General features: G+C 43.0%; 1 protein-coding gene across 2 annotated transcripts in view; it reads left to right on the top strand.

Annotated features, from left to right (window-relative positions):
• The window catches only part of TGFBR2 (transforming growth factor beta receptor 2), a 227,068-nt gene that overhangs the window by 147,163 nt on the left and 59,917 nt on the right, over positions 1-19,988 (top strand). For both annotated transcript variants that reach the window (XM_033930135.1, XM_033930136.1), the window contains exon 8: positions 15,768-16,564. In XM_033930135.1, coding sequence (XP_033786026.1) covers positions 15,768-16,564 — 797 coding nt within the window. The remainder of the gene's footprint in view (positions 1-15,767; positions 16,565-19,988) is intronic.

Genomic DNA, 19,988 nt, shown 5'->3' with positions numbered 1-19,988 from the left:
TCAATGCCAGAAGCCATGCATGCCCCCGCATTGGATATCCAAGGTTAGGTCATCTCTCTCCTGGAAGCAGTTTACAAGATGCTTACTTCCGCAGGCTGGATGTTACACTGATGGTGTCTTTCAGCCAAAATCAAATCTAACAATGTACATCCAAAAGAATCACCACATGGAGGCTTCAGATTTGGATTCCTTGAGGACCTATCTCATACTTTTCCTTAGTCCACATGTGTCATTGTAGATTAACAATTGGGACTTCTTCCCAGTTGTAGGCACTAGACTGCTTCCTGCACAAACCTGGCTGAACCAAGCTTGGAAAGTACAGTACTCTCGGTTTTCTGCTTGGTATTTTAGCGCACGACCATTGGTTCAGTCATGTATTCATGTATTCCTTCATTTATTTTTCTATAGGCTTATGTAATTGGTTGAATAAACACCATAAATAAGATGCCACAGTAAATTAACTTCAATAGTCTGGCTTTTATCACTACCATCTGATATCTGTCTGGAATAAAACGAATCTGGTCCTACAAACTTTGGCTTCCAGATGTTTAAACTAAACAGGACACAATGATATAAGCAGGGTATGCCCTAGGGCATTACAGGCAATATGGTTCCCTAGCCTCCACATCTAAGAACAGAATAAGCTTAAATTTAAAATTATGAATTAAAGAGCACCCTCAGTGTGAGCTTCAAAGCTCTTAGAGCGGCTCAGCAGAGCCGCTCTGATGCTTAAAAAAGCAGAGCCGGCAAACACAGAGCTGGCAATGCTACTCCCGCCCGCCGCACACCATCATTTAGGTGTTCCTGTGTGCTTAATAAGTACAAATTCAGTGCAAACTTGTGCCCAATCAATCAATAAATATGTGAAATGCCAATAAGAAGGCACGGAATCAACTGTCCTGTAATGCCCCGAATGCCTGAGCCCGCTGACCCAAAGACAGGATATGTAAAATAAATCTCAATCATGTGTCCCTCCAGATACTTAGCTGAATATGCAGTCCTGTAGTCAAGTAGTACCGAAGGTAGCCCAAGTCCGTTCTGAGTTCAAGGCCCAAGTTAAAGTGCAGTCCTGTTTCACCACAGCTCAAGCCAGCGGGGTTTCAGGGCCAAAGCCCCTTCCTCAGGAACCAAGCAGGAAAACTGCAGCTGTAGATCAGAGTTGATCTTGGCAGGCAAGGCAAAGGGGCATTTTTTAAACTAAACAGGAGACATAGGAAACACCCAAGATATGAGAGAGGCATTTTTGTGCATATATAACAGCATATGCATGTAGAATGACTCTTATGAAATTATATTTTGTGTAAAAGTATGTGTACACTTTTACATGCCCTGGGTGCAGACGTTTTCCAAGGCAAATTTGGGGAAGGCACAGGCAGAATCACATTTGACTTGTACTTTACATGTGAATATTTATACCTGCTTCTGAGCAGGTGTACGTGTCCATGGCTTCACTTTAGTCTGCTTCATTCAGGATTTATACTGATATTTTATAAAGATATATAGATTTTGCTTATGCATCTCTTTGAAATAGGCTTCAAATAGGCACCTCCTGGCCTTCCCAATCTAGGGGGCCCTTTTTTAAAATGCAGTAAAATCTAGGCTTAATGTTGGATTTTCTTCTGTGCTAAGCCCAAATTTGACATAGCACCTAAACTAACCATACAAATATGTGGACAAAAATTAGATGGAAATCCCAAGAAGCCAGATTCTGCATGCATTATACCTAATGTGACCATACATCCTGTTTTGAATGGGACTGGCCATTTTTAGATCCCCTGTCCTGTCCCCATGTACAGCTTCGGGACGCCGAAATGTCCCGTTTTCAGAGACAGCATCCTGAAGCTGTGCGTGGGGACAAGACAGGCGATCGCTTCCCCTCCTTCCCTGCTGCGCCAAAGCCAGCCTGCCTGTCTGCCTCCCTCCCTCCGAAACCTGCTACCGCCGATTCAACCCTCCTTCCCCCCAATTCGGTCCACCGCCACTGCCACACGCTGCTGCTTGCGGCCCGCTGCAACTGAAGAAAAGGAAGGTCCAGGCGCTGGTCCACAAACCTTCTTCCCGATGTCAATTCTGATGTAGGAGAGGAAGTTCTGGGCCAGCCAATCCAAATCTCTTCCCTTCTATGCCATAGAGCAGTGTTCTTGAGCCTTGAGTGATGTGAGGGCTACTGCTATGGTGTTATAAGATATTTACTGTCACTTCTGGGGATTTTGTCCTGTTCCATGTCTGGGTGGCAGCCATGATGAGAAGCTTAAGTTTAGCGAAATGCTGACCATTCTCGGAGTGTGGTGCTTTGACTCCAGTTAAGTACGCCTTCAGTGATCTAGTTATTCATGGTGGCTTTATTTTGAAATCAGTTGGATAAGATGTACAGTGTCAGCATCTATGAGACAAACATGGTTCTTTTTGTTGCATAGAAGTTTTTGGACCCCTGTTAAATTACAAATATGAAATAGTTCTAAGTCAAATAGATGCTGGCGCTATCATCTCGATATAGGGACACTGGATCATCTGCTCTTCTTTTGTCCCTTGATACTTAAATTTTGGCGATCCATTTGGGGTCAAATCAATATAATACTGGAAGTTCCATTGGCATTAACATATGATACAGTGCTGTTTGTACGTTATTGATGGCCAAGAGTCCCATAACTTCACATAACAATAGACTGCTTCTCATCATGACGGGAGTTGCATGCAGCTTATTTTGAAAAATTGGAAAAATTGGGATAGGTTAAACTATAATTTTTGGTGGAAATCCTTGTGCCAAACTTATAAATTTGAACGTATACGTGCAATACAGTTGGGACACTATAAGAAATTCAAGGATGTTTGGGATCCATTAACTAAATTTTGTAAAGATTGATTATTAGTTTGCCCTTTGATTATACACATCCAGGATGGGTGGGTGGGAGGGGGGATATGTATTTAATTTATTATGTGATTGTAATTTTGTTCATCTTGCTCACTTCTATTATTCTTGAGTGTTAGTACGCTTTCAGAAAGGGTGGGTGGAGGCTATGGACTTACTATATTAATTGATAGAATTGAGTGCTCTCTATTTTTGTTAAATCTTTGATAATATGTTGCACTTTATGCTGGTTTTTACCAGCTTTGACATGCAGCTCATGATTGGTGAGACCCAACTTTAGTACAGGAAGAGACGGTCGGAGCATACCTCGAGTGATTTCCTTCACTCGCCGGCGCTCCAGCTGCCCTCTCCTGCCTCTCCGGCTACCCTCTCCTGCCCGGTCATTCGCGGTCGGAAAATACCGTGAATGGCCGGGACCGCGAATCGCGGGCCGCAAATTTGCGAGGGAGCACAGTATATGATTTCAGTGCACAAACAAGCTCACGCTGAATGCAGCAATGCCATCTTCTTGAGATAGTTAAGCAGCAGTGAGCATATTAAGGAGCCATCATTTGAAATGGATTACATGAGCACTCTGCACTGATGAAACCATTATAGAAACTGAACTGAAAGAAATGAACAGATGCACTGCGTTGAGACCAGTCAGATTTCTAGACCATAGCTGCAAAGTTGTGTCAGAATTAATCTCTAATTGTTGCACTGATGTATTAAAACTTTTTAATTTTTTCGAATAACTAAATGACTCTTTCACTAAAGAGCATTAAAATCTGTGCTAAGCACGTCTAAACACAGGACTTTCCCATGAGCTAAACCCAGATTCAATGTGGCACAATTTAAGGCATATATGAATAATTTTTGCATTAGCACATGTTACTTGTAAAAAGTTAATTTGTGAGCACTTAGGGGAAAATTCTATTAATGGTGCTCTACTGGTACATAAGAGAGAAATGCCATTTGAAATGCAGCTTAAGGAGCAAATTCAAAGCGCCTACCAGCGTCGGAATCGCACCTCTGGAGGTGACTAGTAGCTCCGTCGGAATCGCACCTCTGGAGGTGCCTAGTAGCTCCTAATGCCACTAAAGGTATGGCTAACATTGGAAGTGTCATTAGACACCATAAAGCGCTTATATAGGCACGAGTCACATCAAAGACAGGCGCTTGAAATGTAGGTTTTGAAAACCCTGACCTACATTTCTAGCACCTGTCTTTGCCAGAGGTGCGATTCTCTATATGGCATTGTAGTGTGATTGGCAAGGGAGGCATCTATTCAGCCACAAAATAGTCTTTGTTTAAAAGTATGGTCCCAACAAGGATCTTAGTTTCGGCGAATAAGCAACGCCTTCCTCAAGGGACACTAGACAGGTATACAAAACAGAAGTAAAATACATGTAAAATATAGAACACAAAATGTAAAATATAAACAATATAAACAAGGTATATATATACGGTGTACGGTATATATCATGATGACATGCATTTGTGAAATATAAAGTTAGAAATTTAGGCATTTAATTCTTTAATTGTATTAGAACTCTTAAATACCACACACATAATTCATCAATCCCCCAATATTCATTCAAGTTGTTTTAAGGATCTTCGGAAGCTAGTGCAGTAATTCCTCATTAATATTCTTTATGAAGAACTGCTAAAATCGTCATCAGTCCTTAATAGTATATTTCATTATTTTAATTATTTTTACTTTTTGTTTATATAAATAAATTTGATAATTTAATGAAATTTAAGATTTTAAGCTGAGACACTTATCTTTTTCAGCTTCAGCTCTGTCGGCTGGGGACTTCCGCCGACATGTTTCGCCGTGTTGGCTGTATCAAGGCTGTCCCCTTTACCTAAATGGCTGTCTTAACCTAAAAGATAGAATGGGGAAGATGCGAAGGTGCATTGGTAAACGGGGACAGCCTTGATACAGCCAACACGGCGAAACATGTCGGCGGAAGTCCCCAGCCGACAGAGCTGAAGCTGAAAAAGATAAGTGTCTCAGCTTAAAATCCTTAAAACAACTTGAATGAATATTGGGGGATTGATGAATTATGTGTGTTGTATGTGAAATATAAAGCATTACATAACATAAACGTAATATAAAATCAACTTATAGACCGCATAACCGTGAGGATCTATGCGGTTTACAAAAGATTAACCTATATCACAAATGAAACTCTTAAAGAAATTAGTTACCCAGAAATCTGGAAAACAAATAAGTCTTTAGATACCTTCTGAAATCCAAGTATGAAATAGATGCAGAGAATAGTTGCTTAAAATCTTTATCCTAAAAAGAGGCTTGAGATGACATTGTGCATTCATAGCAATTAAAATCAAAATCACATGGAAATAATAAGCATGCAAATGTAAAATCAAAAGCATTTAACATATATAGAAATTGAAATCAAAATCACAAAGGAATATAAGAATGCAAATGTATATATGCTGGAGCAAAACATGAAAGAACCTCTTTGAACATAAGAATTGCCGCTGCTGGGTCAGACCAGTGGTCCATTATGCCCAGCTCATGCGGTGGCCCTCTAGTCAAAGACCAGCACCCTAACTGAGATTAGCCCTACCAGTGTACTTCCTTGTTCACCAGGAACTTGTCTAACTTTGTCTTGAATCCTTGGAGGGTGTTTTCCCCTATGACAGACTCCAGAAGAGCGTTCCAGTTTTCTACCACTCTCTGGGTGAAGAAGAACTTCCTTATGTTTGTAAGGGATCTATCCCCTTTCAACTTTAGAAAGTGCCCTCTCATTCTCCCTACTTTGGAGAGGGTGAACAACCTGTCCTTATCTACTAAGCCTATCCCCTTCAGTACCTTGAATGTTTCGATCATGGTCCCTCTCAATCTCCTCTGTTTGAGGGAGAAGAGGCCGAGTTTCTTTAATCTTTCGCTGTACTGCAGCTCCTCCAACCCCTTAACCATCTTAGTCGCTCTTCTCTGGACCCTTTCGAGCAGTACCATGTCCTTCTTCATGTACGGCGACCAGTGCTCTACGCAGTACTCCAGGTGAGGGCACACCATTGCCCGGTACAACGGCATGATAACCTTCTCCGATCTATTCGTGATCCCCTTCTTTATCATTGCTAGCATTCTGTTTGCTCTTTTTGCCGCCACCGCACATTGTGTGGACGACTTCATCGACTTGTCGATCAGAACTCCCAAGTCCCTTTCCTGGGAGGTTTCTCCAAGTACCGCCCCAGACATCCTATATTCGTGCATGAGATTTTTGTTACCTACATGCATCACTTTACATTTATCCACGTTGAACCTCATCTGCCATGTCGATGCCCATTCCTCGAGCCTGATTATGTCATGTTGCAGATCTTCGCAATCCCCCTGCGTCTTAACTACTCTGAATAGCTTTGTATCGTCCGCAAATTTAATCACCTCGCTCGTTGTCCTTGCCTTTTGCGGATGAATAGACGCCTCCCTTGCCTTTCTGTTGTATTGTTGATATCCCGAGGCGAGGTGTTCTTCTTTTACCTGTCTGGTCTATCATAGCGTGATTGACACGCGATCGGCAGCTGCTTTTAAGGCGGCCACCAACAACGGCACCAGTTAGAGAATCTGGGCCTTACTGCCTCCTTTTTAGGTGGTGCTAAGGGCCCTTTTCTATAGATCTCATCTGAAAAATCAGCACCAACTAGTGCGGCGTTAAGCACGATTCTATAGAAGTTAGGTACACTGTACAGAATCATGCTTAGTGCCACCTCAGTGGCGTTAGGCATTGCTATGCTTACTAGCATTTAGGCGCATCCTCTTTATGCCAGGGCTGGGGGTTTTGGGGGGGCCTAAATGCCTGCACCTACTTTGTGTGCATATTGGCTCATATTCTAGAAATGTGCGCATAACTAAAAAAAAAATGGCCACCATCTGCCTCTAACCATGCCAACTTTTAGATAGGCGCTTTGGACAAAGCCTATGAAGTTGTGCACCTAACATTCAATTAACTTCAATTATGAGTTGTTAAGTGCCAATTATCAGTGCCAATGTAGCCCTACTAATTAAGTTAGAGACATACATCGGCTAGGCGCACCAATGTAGGCGCCTAACTTTGGGCTAACTTTATAAATTTGGGAGTAAGGTCTCCCCTGTTAACTCAGTTTTAAGTGGTTAGCATGCGATAATATGAACACACTAGCTGGTTGATGCTTCCATGCACATGAGACACACCTCTCCAAATAACATTTTTTTTAAAAATAGCTAACGCATGAGTTAATGCTTCCTAACAGGCAAAATACTGAAAGGTCACTTGGACACACAAAGTCAGAGGCGTGAAGAAAGTACAAGAGATTTATTCACAGCATGCATGCTGGACCCCTGAGCTCCAAGCTGGCTCAGAAGTGCCGAAACCAGGAAGTTACAGAGATATTTATTCATTTTTCTGGCTATACAACTGAATTCTCGAAAAAACTTTTCACGTGTTACTTTTCTTAACACTCATTGGTTCTAAGCTCACACTAGCAGGTCACTAGCAGGACACTTATCTAACTCTTACAGTTAAATGTACAGAAGGGCAGGGTACATCATGGCTCAAACTCTTATCTATTTAGCTTACAATGTGTTAAGGTAGGGACATACATTTTAGGCAGATGAAGTCAATAGATTGTAAACTTTCTTCAGCTATGTAGACCAGAGCAATATTTTAAACAACAGTTAACCATTTCATGACCCTACAATACCACAAAATGCTTTAATGCTAAGCATGTGTTCGGACTTAATGCCCTTTTGTAAAAGAGCCCCAGGAGTTTCCAATATGTCTCAATGTCATGTCAGTAGGTATCTGATTCATTGCTGCTCTACTCTTTGTTATTTTAGAAAATAAGATACTTTTTTTCAGTTATTTAGTTTATTTTCTGCCTGCCTGCAGAGGTTTAAAGTGGATTACAGATGCTCAGATCAACATGTTAAAGATTTACACATGAAACCAAACTCAATAGTACATTTCTTTGAACATAAATAATCATTAAAAAGTATAAAAAAAAATCATACCATAACATTATGGTGGGTAATGTTTGGCAGAACACATGTGCTTAATTAAAAGACAGATTAAAAATCCATATTTGACACTACTTTGGAAAACAGAGAAAATTTCCCATCAAATATAATACCTTCCGGATGGAATTCCATAGATCAGACTCAACACATGTAAAGACTTCTTAAGTTTCACATTGCTTAAAAATGCAGCCGATGGCAATCAGAATTTTTTTTTTTTTTGGGGGGGAGGGGTTGTTACTGCTGATCTCTACTTCCAAAACTATGCCCAGCTAGTCAGTGCTGGCCCATGTCAGGGTGCTGGCATTACATGTCCAGATTGTATAGATAGCTGGCACTTAACTGGATAAAGTATTCAGCCTTTAACCAGTTTAGTTAAACCAACCAAAGACAATACTGTTATTTTTGTGAGTCTGTTTGGCCAATTAACGTATTGCTTATTGTTTATTGAAAGCTTCTATATCGCCACTAATGACTAGGAAGTCACTTCAGAGTGGGTTACATGAGGTTCTGTGATGATGTTACAATCCTTGAGCTTATGTAATGGTGTTACAATACAGAGTTAGAGTGTTTCTGTGATGGTTTCCCATACATGAGCTTCTGTAGTGTTGTTATAATACATTTACATATTTTTTACATTTAGTATATTTTGACTGTGTGTACAGTATTTACACTATGGGCCTGATTCTCTTTTGGACGCTGACATTGGCAGCTACCTAAGAAGCTGCTGCCAATCGCATGTCAATCATGCATTTGCATACAAAAGAGAATCGTGTCTACAGTCCTGGTCAGACGGCCGAAATGTAGGCCAGCATTTTGAAGGCCTACATTTAAGGTGTCTGCCTCATATCTATGTAGATGCATAGCAATGCTTAAGTACGCCTGAGGCCACTTACGGGTGAAGCCATGCCCTTGTCCCACCATGGGCGTGCATAAGCGTCGCTATGCTTCTCTGTAGACGCAATCTGGAGGCCTACAATGTGGGCTTCCTGCCTCGGAGAGTTGGGGAGTCTTAACCTGCACCCCATTTGCCTGCCAGACAGCAGTACGATGCCTACCGCCACCTGCCATTGGGACATAAGTTTTTGAGAATCAGGCCCTATATCTTCACCTTATATATACACTTGAGTAAACTATATTTACCCTATATATACCTGATCTTACGCATACTATAATACACTCATCCTACTTATGTCACACATAATACTAGTATCATGTATTTACACAAATCCTGGAAAATCAAAGATTCCTGTACATTATTTAATCCTATCCTCAGCTTTCTGGGTATATCTATTGTGTTCACCCTATCGGGTTCCTAGTGGGGAGTAGACAGCTATTTCCTCTATGATGCTAATCCTCCTCTTTGTTGCATTATTTAAGGGCTGAATATTGACGCTTATGTGCCAATGCTTAAATGCCGACTCTACCACTAGGCTGCCCACAGAGTAGCTGGGTTTGGCTTCAGTGGTTAAAGGGACATTCAGTAGCACCGTCGGCTGCCACTACTACTACTACTTATTATTATTTCTATAGAGCTGAAAGGCGTACGCAGCATTATACATTTAACATTTAATAGACGGTCGCTGCTCAGACAAGTTTACAATCTAATTGGATAGATTGTACATCTCAGGGCTGGGGAGTTTCTGGGTAAGTGGCACTGAATATTCCCTTAGGACCCGGTCGATGTGAGTTAACTGAATAAGAGCCTCTCTTAACCAACTAATTCACTTTAATTGACCCTGGAGTAGACCGAAAAAAAACCTTCCTTAGAGAAACAAAGAGCTCTAATGCAACGTTCTAATGGTCATTAAGATGAAGTGGCTCATTCTAGTAAAATCCAAAGAACTAGTGCTAACACATTAAACCACTGGCAGCCAGTGAAGGGCTTCTACGGCTGGTCATGTGGTCCTGTGGGTTTTAACTCTAGTAAAATACAAACTTTCCTGTTTTAAATAAACTGTAATCTTTGCAGCTGCAGCTTCGGAAATCCTACACAAAACATTGCAAAATCTATGCCGGTGGTGACTAACGCATGAGTAACAGTCGCCAAATCCTTATTTTCCAAAGCCTTTGAATTTCTAATTAAGCATAGTTGTAGAAAAGATTATTGAAATCCCAGTAATTGCTTGAGGGGAAGGTGTATATACAGAAGTGTGCCATACCCATAAAACATCTATTTTCAAGGCATTTAGAGCAAGATTCACTAACCTTCCCGATCTTGTCCGGTCCGTGGGTGATCCATGGCATGCCGATTGATCCACAAATGGGGGTGATTCAAATAAGGGCGATCGGAGGCACGCCTCCCACCGACTGCACGGATCGCTGGAGAGCAATCCTGACGCATGCGCAGACCATCTTCTTTGCCTGTAGATGGTCTGCCGTGGTTTTAACCCATGGGTTTAAAGCGGGGCTGCACTGCGGCGTGTTCTGGAACTTAACAGAACACACCATAGTGCAGCCCGCTTTAACCAGTGAGTTAAAACCACGGGGCAGCGCGCGGCAGCTTCAATCATTTTAGGCTTTCCCTACGCCAAGAGCAATTTGCTCTTTCTTGTAAGCTTTGATTTCCAGAGTAGTAGTTTGTCTCTTGTTTTATTGCTCAGATGTTACTTTTTGGTTACTAATGAGAAAGCTTTGATAACAGGAACTTGTCTGCTGGCAGCGATAACTGGGCTGCCTCGCGTAGCACTTCCCTTTTTCTGTTTTGTCTAGTTGCATGTTATCAGAAGTAACTTGAACCGTTTGGTTTAAAGACAGCCATGGCAAACACAAGTGCGAAGGCTGACAGAAGATGCCCGCAGTTGGTTTAAGATGGGGCAAGCGTTTGGGGGGGTTTCGTTCTCTCTTTATTTATTTTTGTCAAGCGCATCCTGGAGTAACTGTGTCTCACGGAGTTAAAGGACTCAGGGTGGCAAGAGCTGGAGAGTCACGGCAGAGAGCAGGGCGGCAAGCAGGAGAGAGCAAGGTTTTTGCACAAGTGACTGGTCTTCAGAAGTCACTTGCCTTTGGATCGGCCAGCCCAGTCGGTGTTCCTGGTTTCTTTTAGTGACTCGCTGCCTTCCTACATTTGCATGCCATTCCCCCTCATTTGCATGCATGGATCGGATCAGGCGCGGATCGGATCATGAGTGAGGTTAGTGGATCAGGTTGGGGTCGCAAAGTGGTCGGGATACGATCGGTGTCCTTAGTGAATCTAGCCCTTAGTGATCCTTTTTACTAAAGTGCTTTAAGATTTCTAGTTAATGTGGAGGGCTCCTTTTACAAAGCCGCGCTAGCAGTTTTAACAAACGCACCGGATTAGCGCACTCTAGCCGAAAATCTACCGCCTGCTCAAAAGGAGGCGGCAGCGGCTATCGTGCACGGCAATTTAGCGTGCACTATTCCGCGCGTTAAGGCCCTAGCGTGGTTTTGTAAAAGGAGCCCTAAATGCAGATCTAAGGTAGCAATTTATAACATTTTTATTTCATTTTATTTTGCATTAATGTTATTGTTAGTGTGTGGTACCTGCCTAGCGTTAAGGTGGGAGCACTTGCTGTCTCCTATTAAGATGCATTAACCCCCAAATTCTATAAAGGTCACCCAAATTTGTGCACTTTGGGTGTAAATCACAGATCAGCACCCAAAATAGTAAATGATTGAATAATTGGAGTTAATTATGATGTGGGCACCAATCTGGTAACCATGGGAGCCATTGAAATCTTATAGCCATGCGCCTATTAAACCATAATGATCTGTTTGATTAAGGTGTACATCCATACTGTCCTTTTTATTTTTTTCTTTACATATTTATGAAAGTTTTAATTATCATTAATAATTTTAAATGTTAATCTACTGTTTGTTTTGGTTGTTCTTATCTTTAGTTAATACATATGATCTATATTGTATTGTAAAAAAAAAAAAAATTGAAAGTCCATCTCCTGATCCTTCATGGCAGGGGTGTCAAAGTCCCTCCTCGAGGGCCGCAATCCAGTCGGGTTTTCAGGATTTCCCCAATGAATATGCATTGAAAGCAGTGCATGCAAATAGATCTCATGCATATTCTTTGGGGAAATCCTGAAAACCCGGCTGGATTGCGGCCCTCGAGGAGGGACTTTGACACCCCTGCTTTATGGCATGGAGGTATTTAAATGTCTCTATCTTATCTCCTACCTTTAAGTCTGTCCCTATATACTTTCTAATGATGACCACTGACCATTTTAGCCATCCTCTGAACTGACTCCATCCTGTTTATATCTTTTTGAATGTGAAGTCTCCAGAACTGTACACAGTACTCTAAGGGGCTCAAAAGAGAAAAATGTCCCAAAATTGGCATAAAGTGCCATGTGGATGTTTTTTTGCTAAAACATCCAAATTGCCATTTTCAAAACACTTTTTAGATGGTTTTCGATGCTGTTTCTCTGTAGTGCATCTAAATCTCAAGGGGGAGTGCTATGGGAGGGATTAGGGCGGACTTATGATTTGCAGAAAACATGCAGAGTAAAACTTGGACGTTTGAGGCTAGACCTGATTTGGTAATGAATAAATGCCAAAAAAGCTGGCCAAACTGACCTGATGACTACTGGAGGCATGAAGGCACGAACCCCCTTACTCCCTGAGTGGTTTGCTAACCCCTTCTTACCCTCCAAAGATATGAATGAAACAGTACATACTAGCCAGTAGGACAGCTTCAGATGTTATGGCCAATCCTATTAAAGTAGTAAGCAGGTCTTCGGATTGGATTGGAGTTATTCATTTTGATATATCGCTATTGACATAAGTATTAAGCCTGCTGCTTGGTGCAGTGGACTTCAAAGGAGGGGGACAAAGAGGTATATAGTTGAACATAGTAGGTTGTGGGTGAGGTTTGGAGAGCTCACCAAAGGGGATTATGGTAAGATATGTACCTGGGACCTATTTTTGAAGTTCACTGCAGTGCCCCCTAGGATGCCCCACTGTTCTTCTGGGATATCTGTGTGGCCAGTCTGCTAAGAATGCTGGCTCCTTCTGGTTGTTTTTTGTGTGTTTTTAATTTGTGTGTGTGTTTTGTTTTTAAATGGTTGTTTTTAATTTGTGTGTGTTCTGTTTTGTTTTTAAATGATTTGAAAAGGGTCATTTTCTTTACTGGATTTTTGGAAAAATTTCCCAAAACATCCAAAATCAGATGTAGACATCATATTGAAAATGCCCTTCTAAATGAAGTCTCGTCAGAGACCTATTCAGAGTCACTAGTACCTCCTTTTTCCTGTTGGCAGTTCTTCTCCCTTTGCATCCAAGCGTCCTTCTAGTTTCTTAATTCACCTTTTCTACCTGTTTGGTCACCTTAGATTTATAAGATATGATCACCCCCAGTTCCTGTTCCTCTTTCATGCACAGAAGTACTTCCCCAACTGTATTATTCCCTTGGATCTTGGAAGCCCAAATGTATGACATTGCATTTTTGGCATTCAATCTTAGCTCCAATTTATAAGTTCACAATGAGCAACCTAGAAGAAAGGGGCTCCATTATTTATATTTTACAAGATAAAGATATGAATACCTAGGGCAGGGGTCCAGTCGGGTTTTCAGGATTTCCTCAATGAATATGCATGAGATCTATCAGCATACAATGAAAGCAATGCATGCAAATAGATCTCATGCATATTCAACGGGGAAATCTTGAAATCCCGACTAGATTGCGGCCCTCGAAGTATTTTGACACCTCTGACCTAGGGCCAATAGGAGCACCCTGCCTTATTGCACAATACCAGTCTGAACAGGATGGACTTCTCCCACTAAACTTTCTTTTTAATATTCTTAAAAGAATGCATCAGTGGGCTACAAGACAAAAGCAAACATGTGAAAAAAAAGGGAAAGAAAAATTTTCCATCAAATAAATTAATATAGTCTTAGCCATAATTTATGATCATTCTTATGTGCCTCTGGGCTGGCCCTGCCACCAGGTGAACTAGTTGTCTCTGGCAATGTTTAGGAGGTAGTGGTGTGACAGGGGGTAGTGGCGTGGACTAACAAATACTTTAGACCTGTTGAGGATAGGTTAGGAAGAGGAATGAGACATGAGATCCGGGATCTGGGAGGGAGGGGAGAGAGGTGAAAAGTAGATTCCAGCAACATAGAAAATGCTGCACTATGAGGGGGGTAGGGCCTTGAGTCCACTTCTGAGCATGTGTGTGGAGGATGGATAGCAGTGCATGGCTGAAGATTTGCCTAGGGTATCACATACCTTTGGGCTGTCCCTATGTGCCCTCTCATAGGGTTACCATATATCTGGACATAGCTTCTTTTTAGACAGTTTTCTAAACCCGGCAGTTTGTCTGGGTTTTGGACTCTCTGAGTCCAGCCTAATATTTTTATTTTTTACTTTTTTACCTTTGAGCGGGCATTGAGGGGGGTCGCCCACAGGTGGGAGCTGCATCAATTGCTGTCCTGCCATGGATACCAGTGGTCCAAGGGCAAGAACTCCTTTTGTGAGCCACTGGAGGCTTGATTGGTGCTGGCTGTAAGTGGCATAAAAGGCCCCGGCTTTGCCTGAGCTTGGGGCTGCATCTAGAGGTTGTTCACACATACCCACGGCATCCTTGCTCGGAGGCCCATCAGACGTGGCTTTGAGCTCAGGCAGAACCGGGGCCTTTTCTGCCACCTCCAACTGGCGCCAAATGGGTCTACAGCGGCTCACAACAGGAGCTCCTGGGCCACCAGAACCCATAGCGGGACCATGATTAATGCATCTCCCACCCGCGGACGTCACCCACTGCCACAAGAGAGGTGCCTCCCGCTGGAGGGCAAGGAGAGGGAGGAAAGGAGAGGAGATGAGGTCTGTGTGGGGGCAGAGCAACATGTCTTTTTAAAAAAAATTTAAGAAATATGGTAATCCTACCCTCTCAGTGCCACACAAAGGTGTGTATGAAGCGGCAGGCCTCTAGCCTGCCTCATGGCAGCCTGAAGACGAATCCCTGCTCTGGACCGGTCTTTTTAAAAAGACCTGTAACCGCAGCATGGACCATGTGAATGATGTCATGCGCTTGGGGTGAGGTCTCATTGACAGGCAGGCAGGTCGAGAGCATCATCGAAGCAAGAAGTTCAGTCTTACCCCCCAGTGTGGCTGACACACAAAAGTTTGAATTAGATCAAGGATTGCTAACCGGCACTACTGTTTTCAAATGGCATGCTTGTACTTGTTCAGCCCTATTATTTTGTTTTTATTGCATTTTTGTTTGCCATTTGGTCTGATTTTGTATGTGGTATTGTTCCCCGCCTAGATTTGTAAATAAATTATAAATAATTTTAAATAAATAAAATATTGGTATGCTTGTTACCAAATGTGTCTGTCTTTTCTTTAATGGTTTATAGTAATTTTTCAGGCATAATTTGTATCTCACATTCAAAGAGAAATTACTGTGTTAGGTGCTGTTTGACCACATAACACATGAGTGCTGAATGCACCCAGGTGCTTCGTGCCTCTTGTTTTTGTGGGTGGCTGAGGGGAAGTGAAACACTATGGGTACTTATAAGAAGTCTTAGGTGCCTGTTCTGTTTTGTTCTTTTGATTAAAATAACTCCCTTTCCATCCATCTCCCCACATCCTCTCCCCCCTCCCTCCCCACCCCCCGAACACCTCTTTCACTCTGGATAAACACACTTGCTGTAAGGAAACTAGCACATACTTTTATCTGCTCCAAGAAGGGCAATTTTTAAATATATCAATTTAGCCAGATAAACTGTTATTGTCCTCTCTATATGTACTGGGCCTATTGCTAGCCCAAGTCAATGGCTAGTGATCATTAACTGAATTGTCTCATATTGGATTCAGTGGTCACTTTCTAAATCCTGTAGATAACTGAGTAGATAAGAATGATTTCTGGCTATCATTATCTCATATAATCCACTACAGTGAAGCTGTTTTCCTTTTGTTTTATTCAGAAAGCAACGAGTGGCCAGAGATGATTCCAAAGGTAATGCTAATAAGCCTTCTTCCTCCAATTGGGATCGCTGTGTTGGTCATAACTGGCTTCTATTGCTATCGTGTTCACAGAAGAAGAAAACTCAACAAGGAATGGGAAAAAGATGTTAAATCCATGAAGCACCCAAACAGGGACTGCAGTGATGCTCATGCCATTATGATAGATGACGACCGCTCTGATATCAGCTCTACGTGTGCCAACAACCTGAACCACAATACAGAACTGCTTCCAATCGAACTTGATACGTTGGTTGGAAAGGGCCGGTTCGCTGAAGTCTACAAGGCCAAACTGAAACAAAACACATCTGAGCAATTTGAAACTGTGGCTGTCAAGATCTTCCCTTACGAGGAGTATGCTTCTTGGAAAACAGAGAAAGACGTTTTTTCGGATGTCAATCTGAAGCATGAGAATATTCTCCAATTCCTGACAGCAGAGGAGAGAAAGACAGACCTTGGGAAACAGTACTGGCTAATCACGGCCTTCCAGTCCAAAGGAAACTTACAAGAGTACCTCACAAAACATATTATTAGCTGGGAGGACCTCTGGACACTAGGAAGGTCCTTGGCGCAAGGAATTGCTCACTTGCACAGTGACCACACACCCTGTGGCCGACCCAAAACACCTATCGTGCACAGAGACTTAAAAAGCTCCAATATCCTAGTAAAAAGTGAGCTCACGTGTTGTCTTTGTGACTTTGGATTATCCCTGAGACTTGATCCTACGCTTTCAGTGGATGATTTGGCCAACAGCGGGCAGGTAAATCAAAGTACCTTTGTGAACTAAAATTCTGCAGGGCACAAGTGGGTGACTAATTTGTGAATCACTCTTGGGAAGAGAAAAACAAGAGTGCTGGCAATTTGTCAAGGTTCTGACAATAACTCTAAAATAATATGAGTGTTTATATATAAAGTGACTTTAACCCTTTAATTGGCAAATGGTGAAACAGCTGCTTTGTGTAACTCGTTGTTGACTGAGAGCAACAGGTGCCAAGGTAACAGGCATTTGGAGACGCAGATCTCCCATAAGAACCATAGAAACACACGTTGTTTCTGAGTAGCAACATCAAATAAAGGGTTAAACTTAAAAAAGAGCATGAAGAGATCATACTGTCAGATGGCAAAGGCTTGTCACAGTGAGTCACCCAGACCAATTCAGACAGGAAGCATATGGTGATCATGAACTGTAAATTTATAGGGCTCCTTTTACGAAGCCGCGTTAGCGGTTTAACGCACGTAATAGCGCGCACTAACCTGCCGGACGCGCTAGCCGCTACCGCCTCCTCTTGAGCAGGCAGTAGTTTTTCAGCTAGCACGGGGGTTAGCGCGCGATTAAAATTCACGTGCGCTAAATCCGCTAACGCAGCTTTGTAAAAGGAGCCCATAGTGTTCCCCAAAACACGGGAAGGATAAATCTTAGATTGGCACACTTCCAAAGGTAGCAAATGCAAAGCAAAACGCAGAAATGGCCCTATAAAATGCAATATAGGTGATCCAACATAACTGTTTTTGCATCTTTTTTTGTGTTCATAGGTAAAGTTTTCAGACTCCGGGACAAATGTCTGAAGGGGTCACCTCTAATCAAGAATAAGCTCCTATCCCGTTAAGAAGGAGCTCGGCCAAATCAGCCGAAGCCGTTGCCCGGGGGGGGGGGGGGGGGGGCAAGAGGAAGGGCTAGAGCAGAGAGGGCCGAGATAGGGATAGGGGAGGGCCAACGAAGAAGGCCAATCAGGGAAGAGCAGGGGCAAGGAAGTGGAGAGAGCTTAGCCGGGGCGGAAGGGAGGTCGTCCCCTTTTCGAATCGGCAAGTGGAGGAGGCGTACATGACTTACCCCATATTCCTGCAACCCGCGGCAGCCATCCTTTCTCCCTTACTTTGAGCGCCCTTGCGATCCCAAGACCAAGACATATTCGGCAGCTGCGACCAGCGTGCACTGCTTGGAGTGCAGCGTCGGGGCGTCCTGAACTCGACTAAGCCGTGCCTGGTCTGAGCCATCTTTACCGGAGGGCAGCGGGTAGGTATATCGTGGCGGAGCTGCTTCGGACTAACACAATCCAGTTGCTAGTTACTGCCGCTATTTGCTGGGAGCGCGGCGCAGGTATCACGGTCGGGAAGATCGCAGCCGGGCACTCACAGGGACAACCTCAGGCAGTCGGCAATTCCGACTGTGGGACCTCGTGGTCCGACCGCGATGGTCCGCCCCGTTGTCGAGTGAAGGGAGGGCAGGCGAGCGAGATGGTTACAGCGCAGCGTTTTGGCCCCTTGCAGTCCCAGGTGCAGGTAACTGACGTCTGCCCTAAAACGGTGGCAGCCACATGCGGTAAGCTTATTATAGCTCCATTAGTGAAAATATATATGTGGTAACTTAAATCATTTGTGATAGAATTCTAAGAAATCACTGGCTGTGTGCGAAGGGTCACAATTGAGCGTTGCTGTATGGGTTTCTTTGATACAGCTCCAGCGAAACGCATTAGAACCCAAAACGTGTTTCTGAACCCTTTTATAAGCACTGTTAAGATAAGTTTACACTTTTTTTTTTCTATCACGAATGATTTAAGTTACCACATATATATTTTCACAGTGCTATGATTAGAGGTGACCCCTTCAGACGTTCATCTGTGCGGGCTTTAACCAAAGTCTGAAAACTTTATCTATGAGCACAAAAAAATGATGCAAAAAATGTTATGTTGAATTTTATAGGGCCGTTTCTGCGTTTTGCTTTGCAATTTATAATATTCTGCACCCTCTGGTTAAACAGTTACAGCTACAGTATCTAATAGAATAGAAAGAAAGATTAAAGTACTCTGTTACTTGTCTCATTTTTACAGGCTAGGGTTTTGTTTTGTCTTATTTGCAAGCAGTTATTCTCAGCTGCCTCTTTTCCTCAGAATGAAAGTATACGCTGCAAAATACATAAAGCACAGCAGAGTAACTGCAGCAGGCAATAAGCAGAGCAAGTCTGTTCATTCCCCAAGGTAAATAGGTACTGTAACTCCTGCCAACAGAGGCTAAGAAGTTCAAGTTTGGCAATTCCATGGCATGCAAGATACACATTATGAGAACATAAGAATTGCCACTGTTGGGTCAGACCACTGGTCCATCGTGCCCACCAGTTCACTCACATGGCGGCCCTTAGATCAAAGACCAGTGCCCTAAGACTAGCCTTGCCTGCATACATTCTGATTCAGCAGGAACTTGTCTAACTTTGTCTTGAATCCCTGGAGGGTGTTTTCCCCTATAACAGCCTCTGGAAGAGCATTCCAATTTTCTACCACTCTCTGGGTGAAGAAGAACTTCCTTACATTTGTACGGAATCTATCCCCTTTCAACTTTAGAGAGTGCCCTCTCGTTCTCGCTACCTTGGAGAGGGTGAACAACATGTCTTTATCTACTAAGTCTATTCCCTTCATTATCGTGAACGTTTCAATCATGTCCCCTCTTAGTCTCTTCTTTTCAAGGGAGAAGAGGCCCAGTGTCTCTAATCTCTCACTGTGCAACAACTCCTCCAGTCCCTTAACCATTTTAGTTGCTCTTCTCTGCACCCTTTCGAGTAGTACTATGTAGTTCATGTAAGGTGACCAGTGCTGGACGCAGTATTCCAGGTGGGGGTGTACCATGGCCCGGTATAACGGCATGATAACCTTTTCAGATCTGTTTGTGATCCCCTTCTTAATCATTCCTAGCATTCTGTTTGCCCTTTTCGCTGCCGCCGCACATTGCACGGACGGCTTCATTGACTTGTCAACCAGTATTCCCAAATCTCTTTCCTGGGGGGTCTCTCCAAGTACTGTCTCTACATCATGCACAGTACCTGACACAACTTAAGGGGAGAGCATCAGAATTCCTGTGTGTATTGTTAGTGGGGGGAGGGTAAAGTAGCTATGGCGGGGATAATACTGTGCAAAGTCATAGAAGTGGTCTAGACTGAACCACAAACGTAATCTAATATTGGATTGTACTTCTGTTCGGAGAGCTGGTTGATGCACTCAGGATACTGAGATTGCCAACACAGAGAATTATAAAACATTCCGGGAATGATTATAAAACGTTAGCAATAAGATTTAAATGCCAATCAGTGATGTAGTAAAGGGGGTGTGGGGGGGCACGGTTTTCCTAAAGGCGCAGCAGCTCTCCTCCTCTCCGCCCCCAGCTCCTCTCCTTGTTGCTTGCTCATGCACACACCC

This window comes from Geotrypetes seraphini, chromosome 2, assembly GCF_902459505.1.
Source record: "Geotrypetes seraphini chromosome 2, aGeoSer1.1, whole genome shotgun sequence".
Lineage (NCBI taxonomy): Eukaryota > Metazoa > Chordata > Amphibia > Gymnophiona > Dermophiidae > Geotrypetes > Geotrypetes seraphini.
The sequence above is the reverse complement of the archived record's forward strand: the minus strand, read 5'-3'. Positions and strand labels throughout refer to the sequence as shown.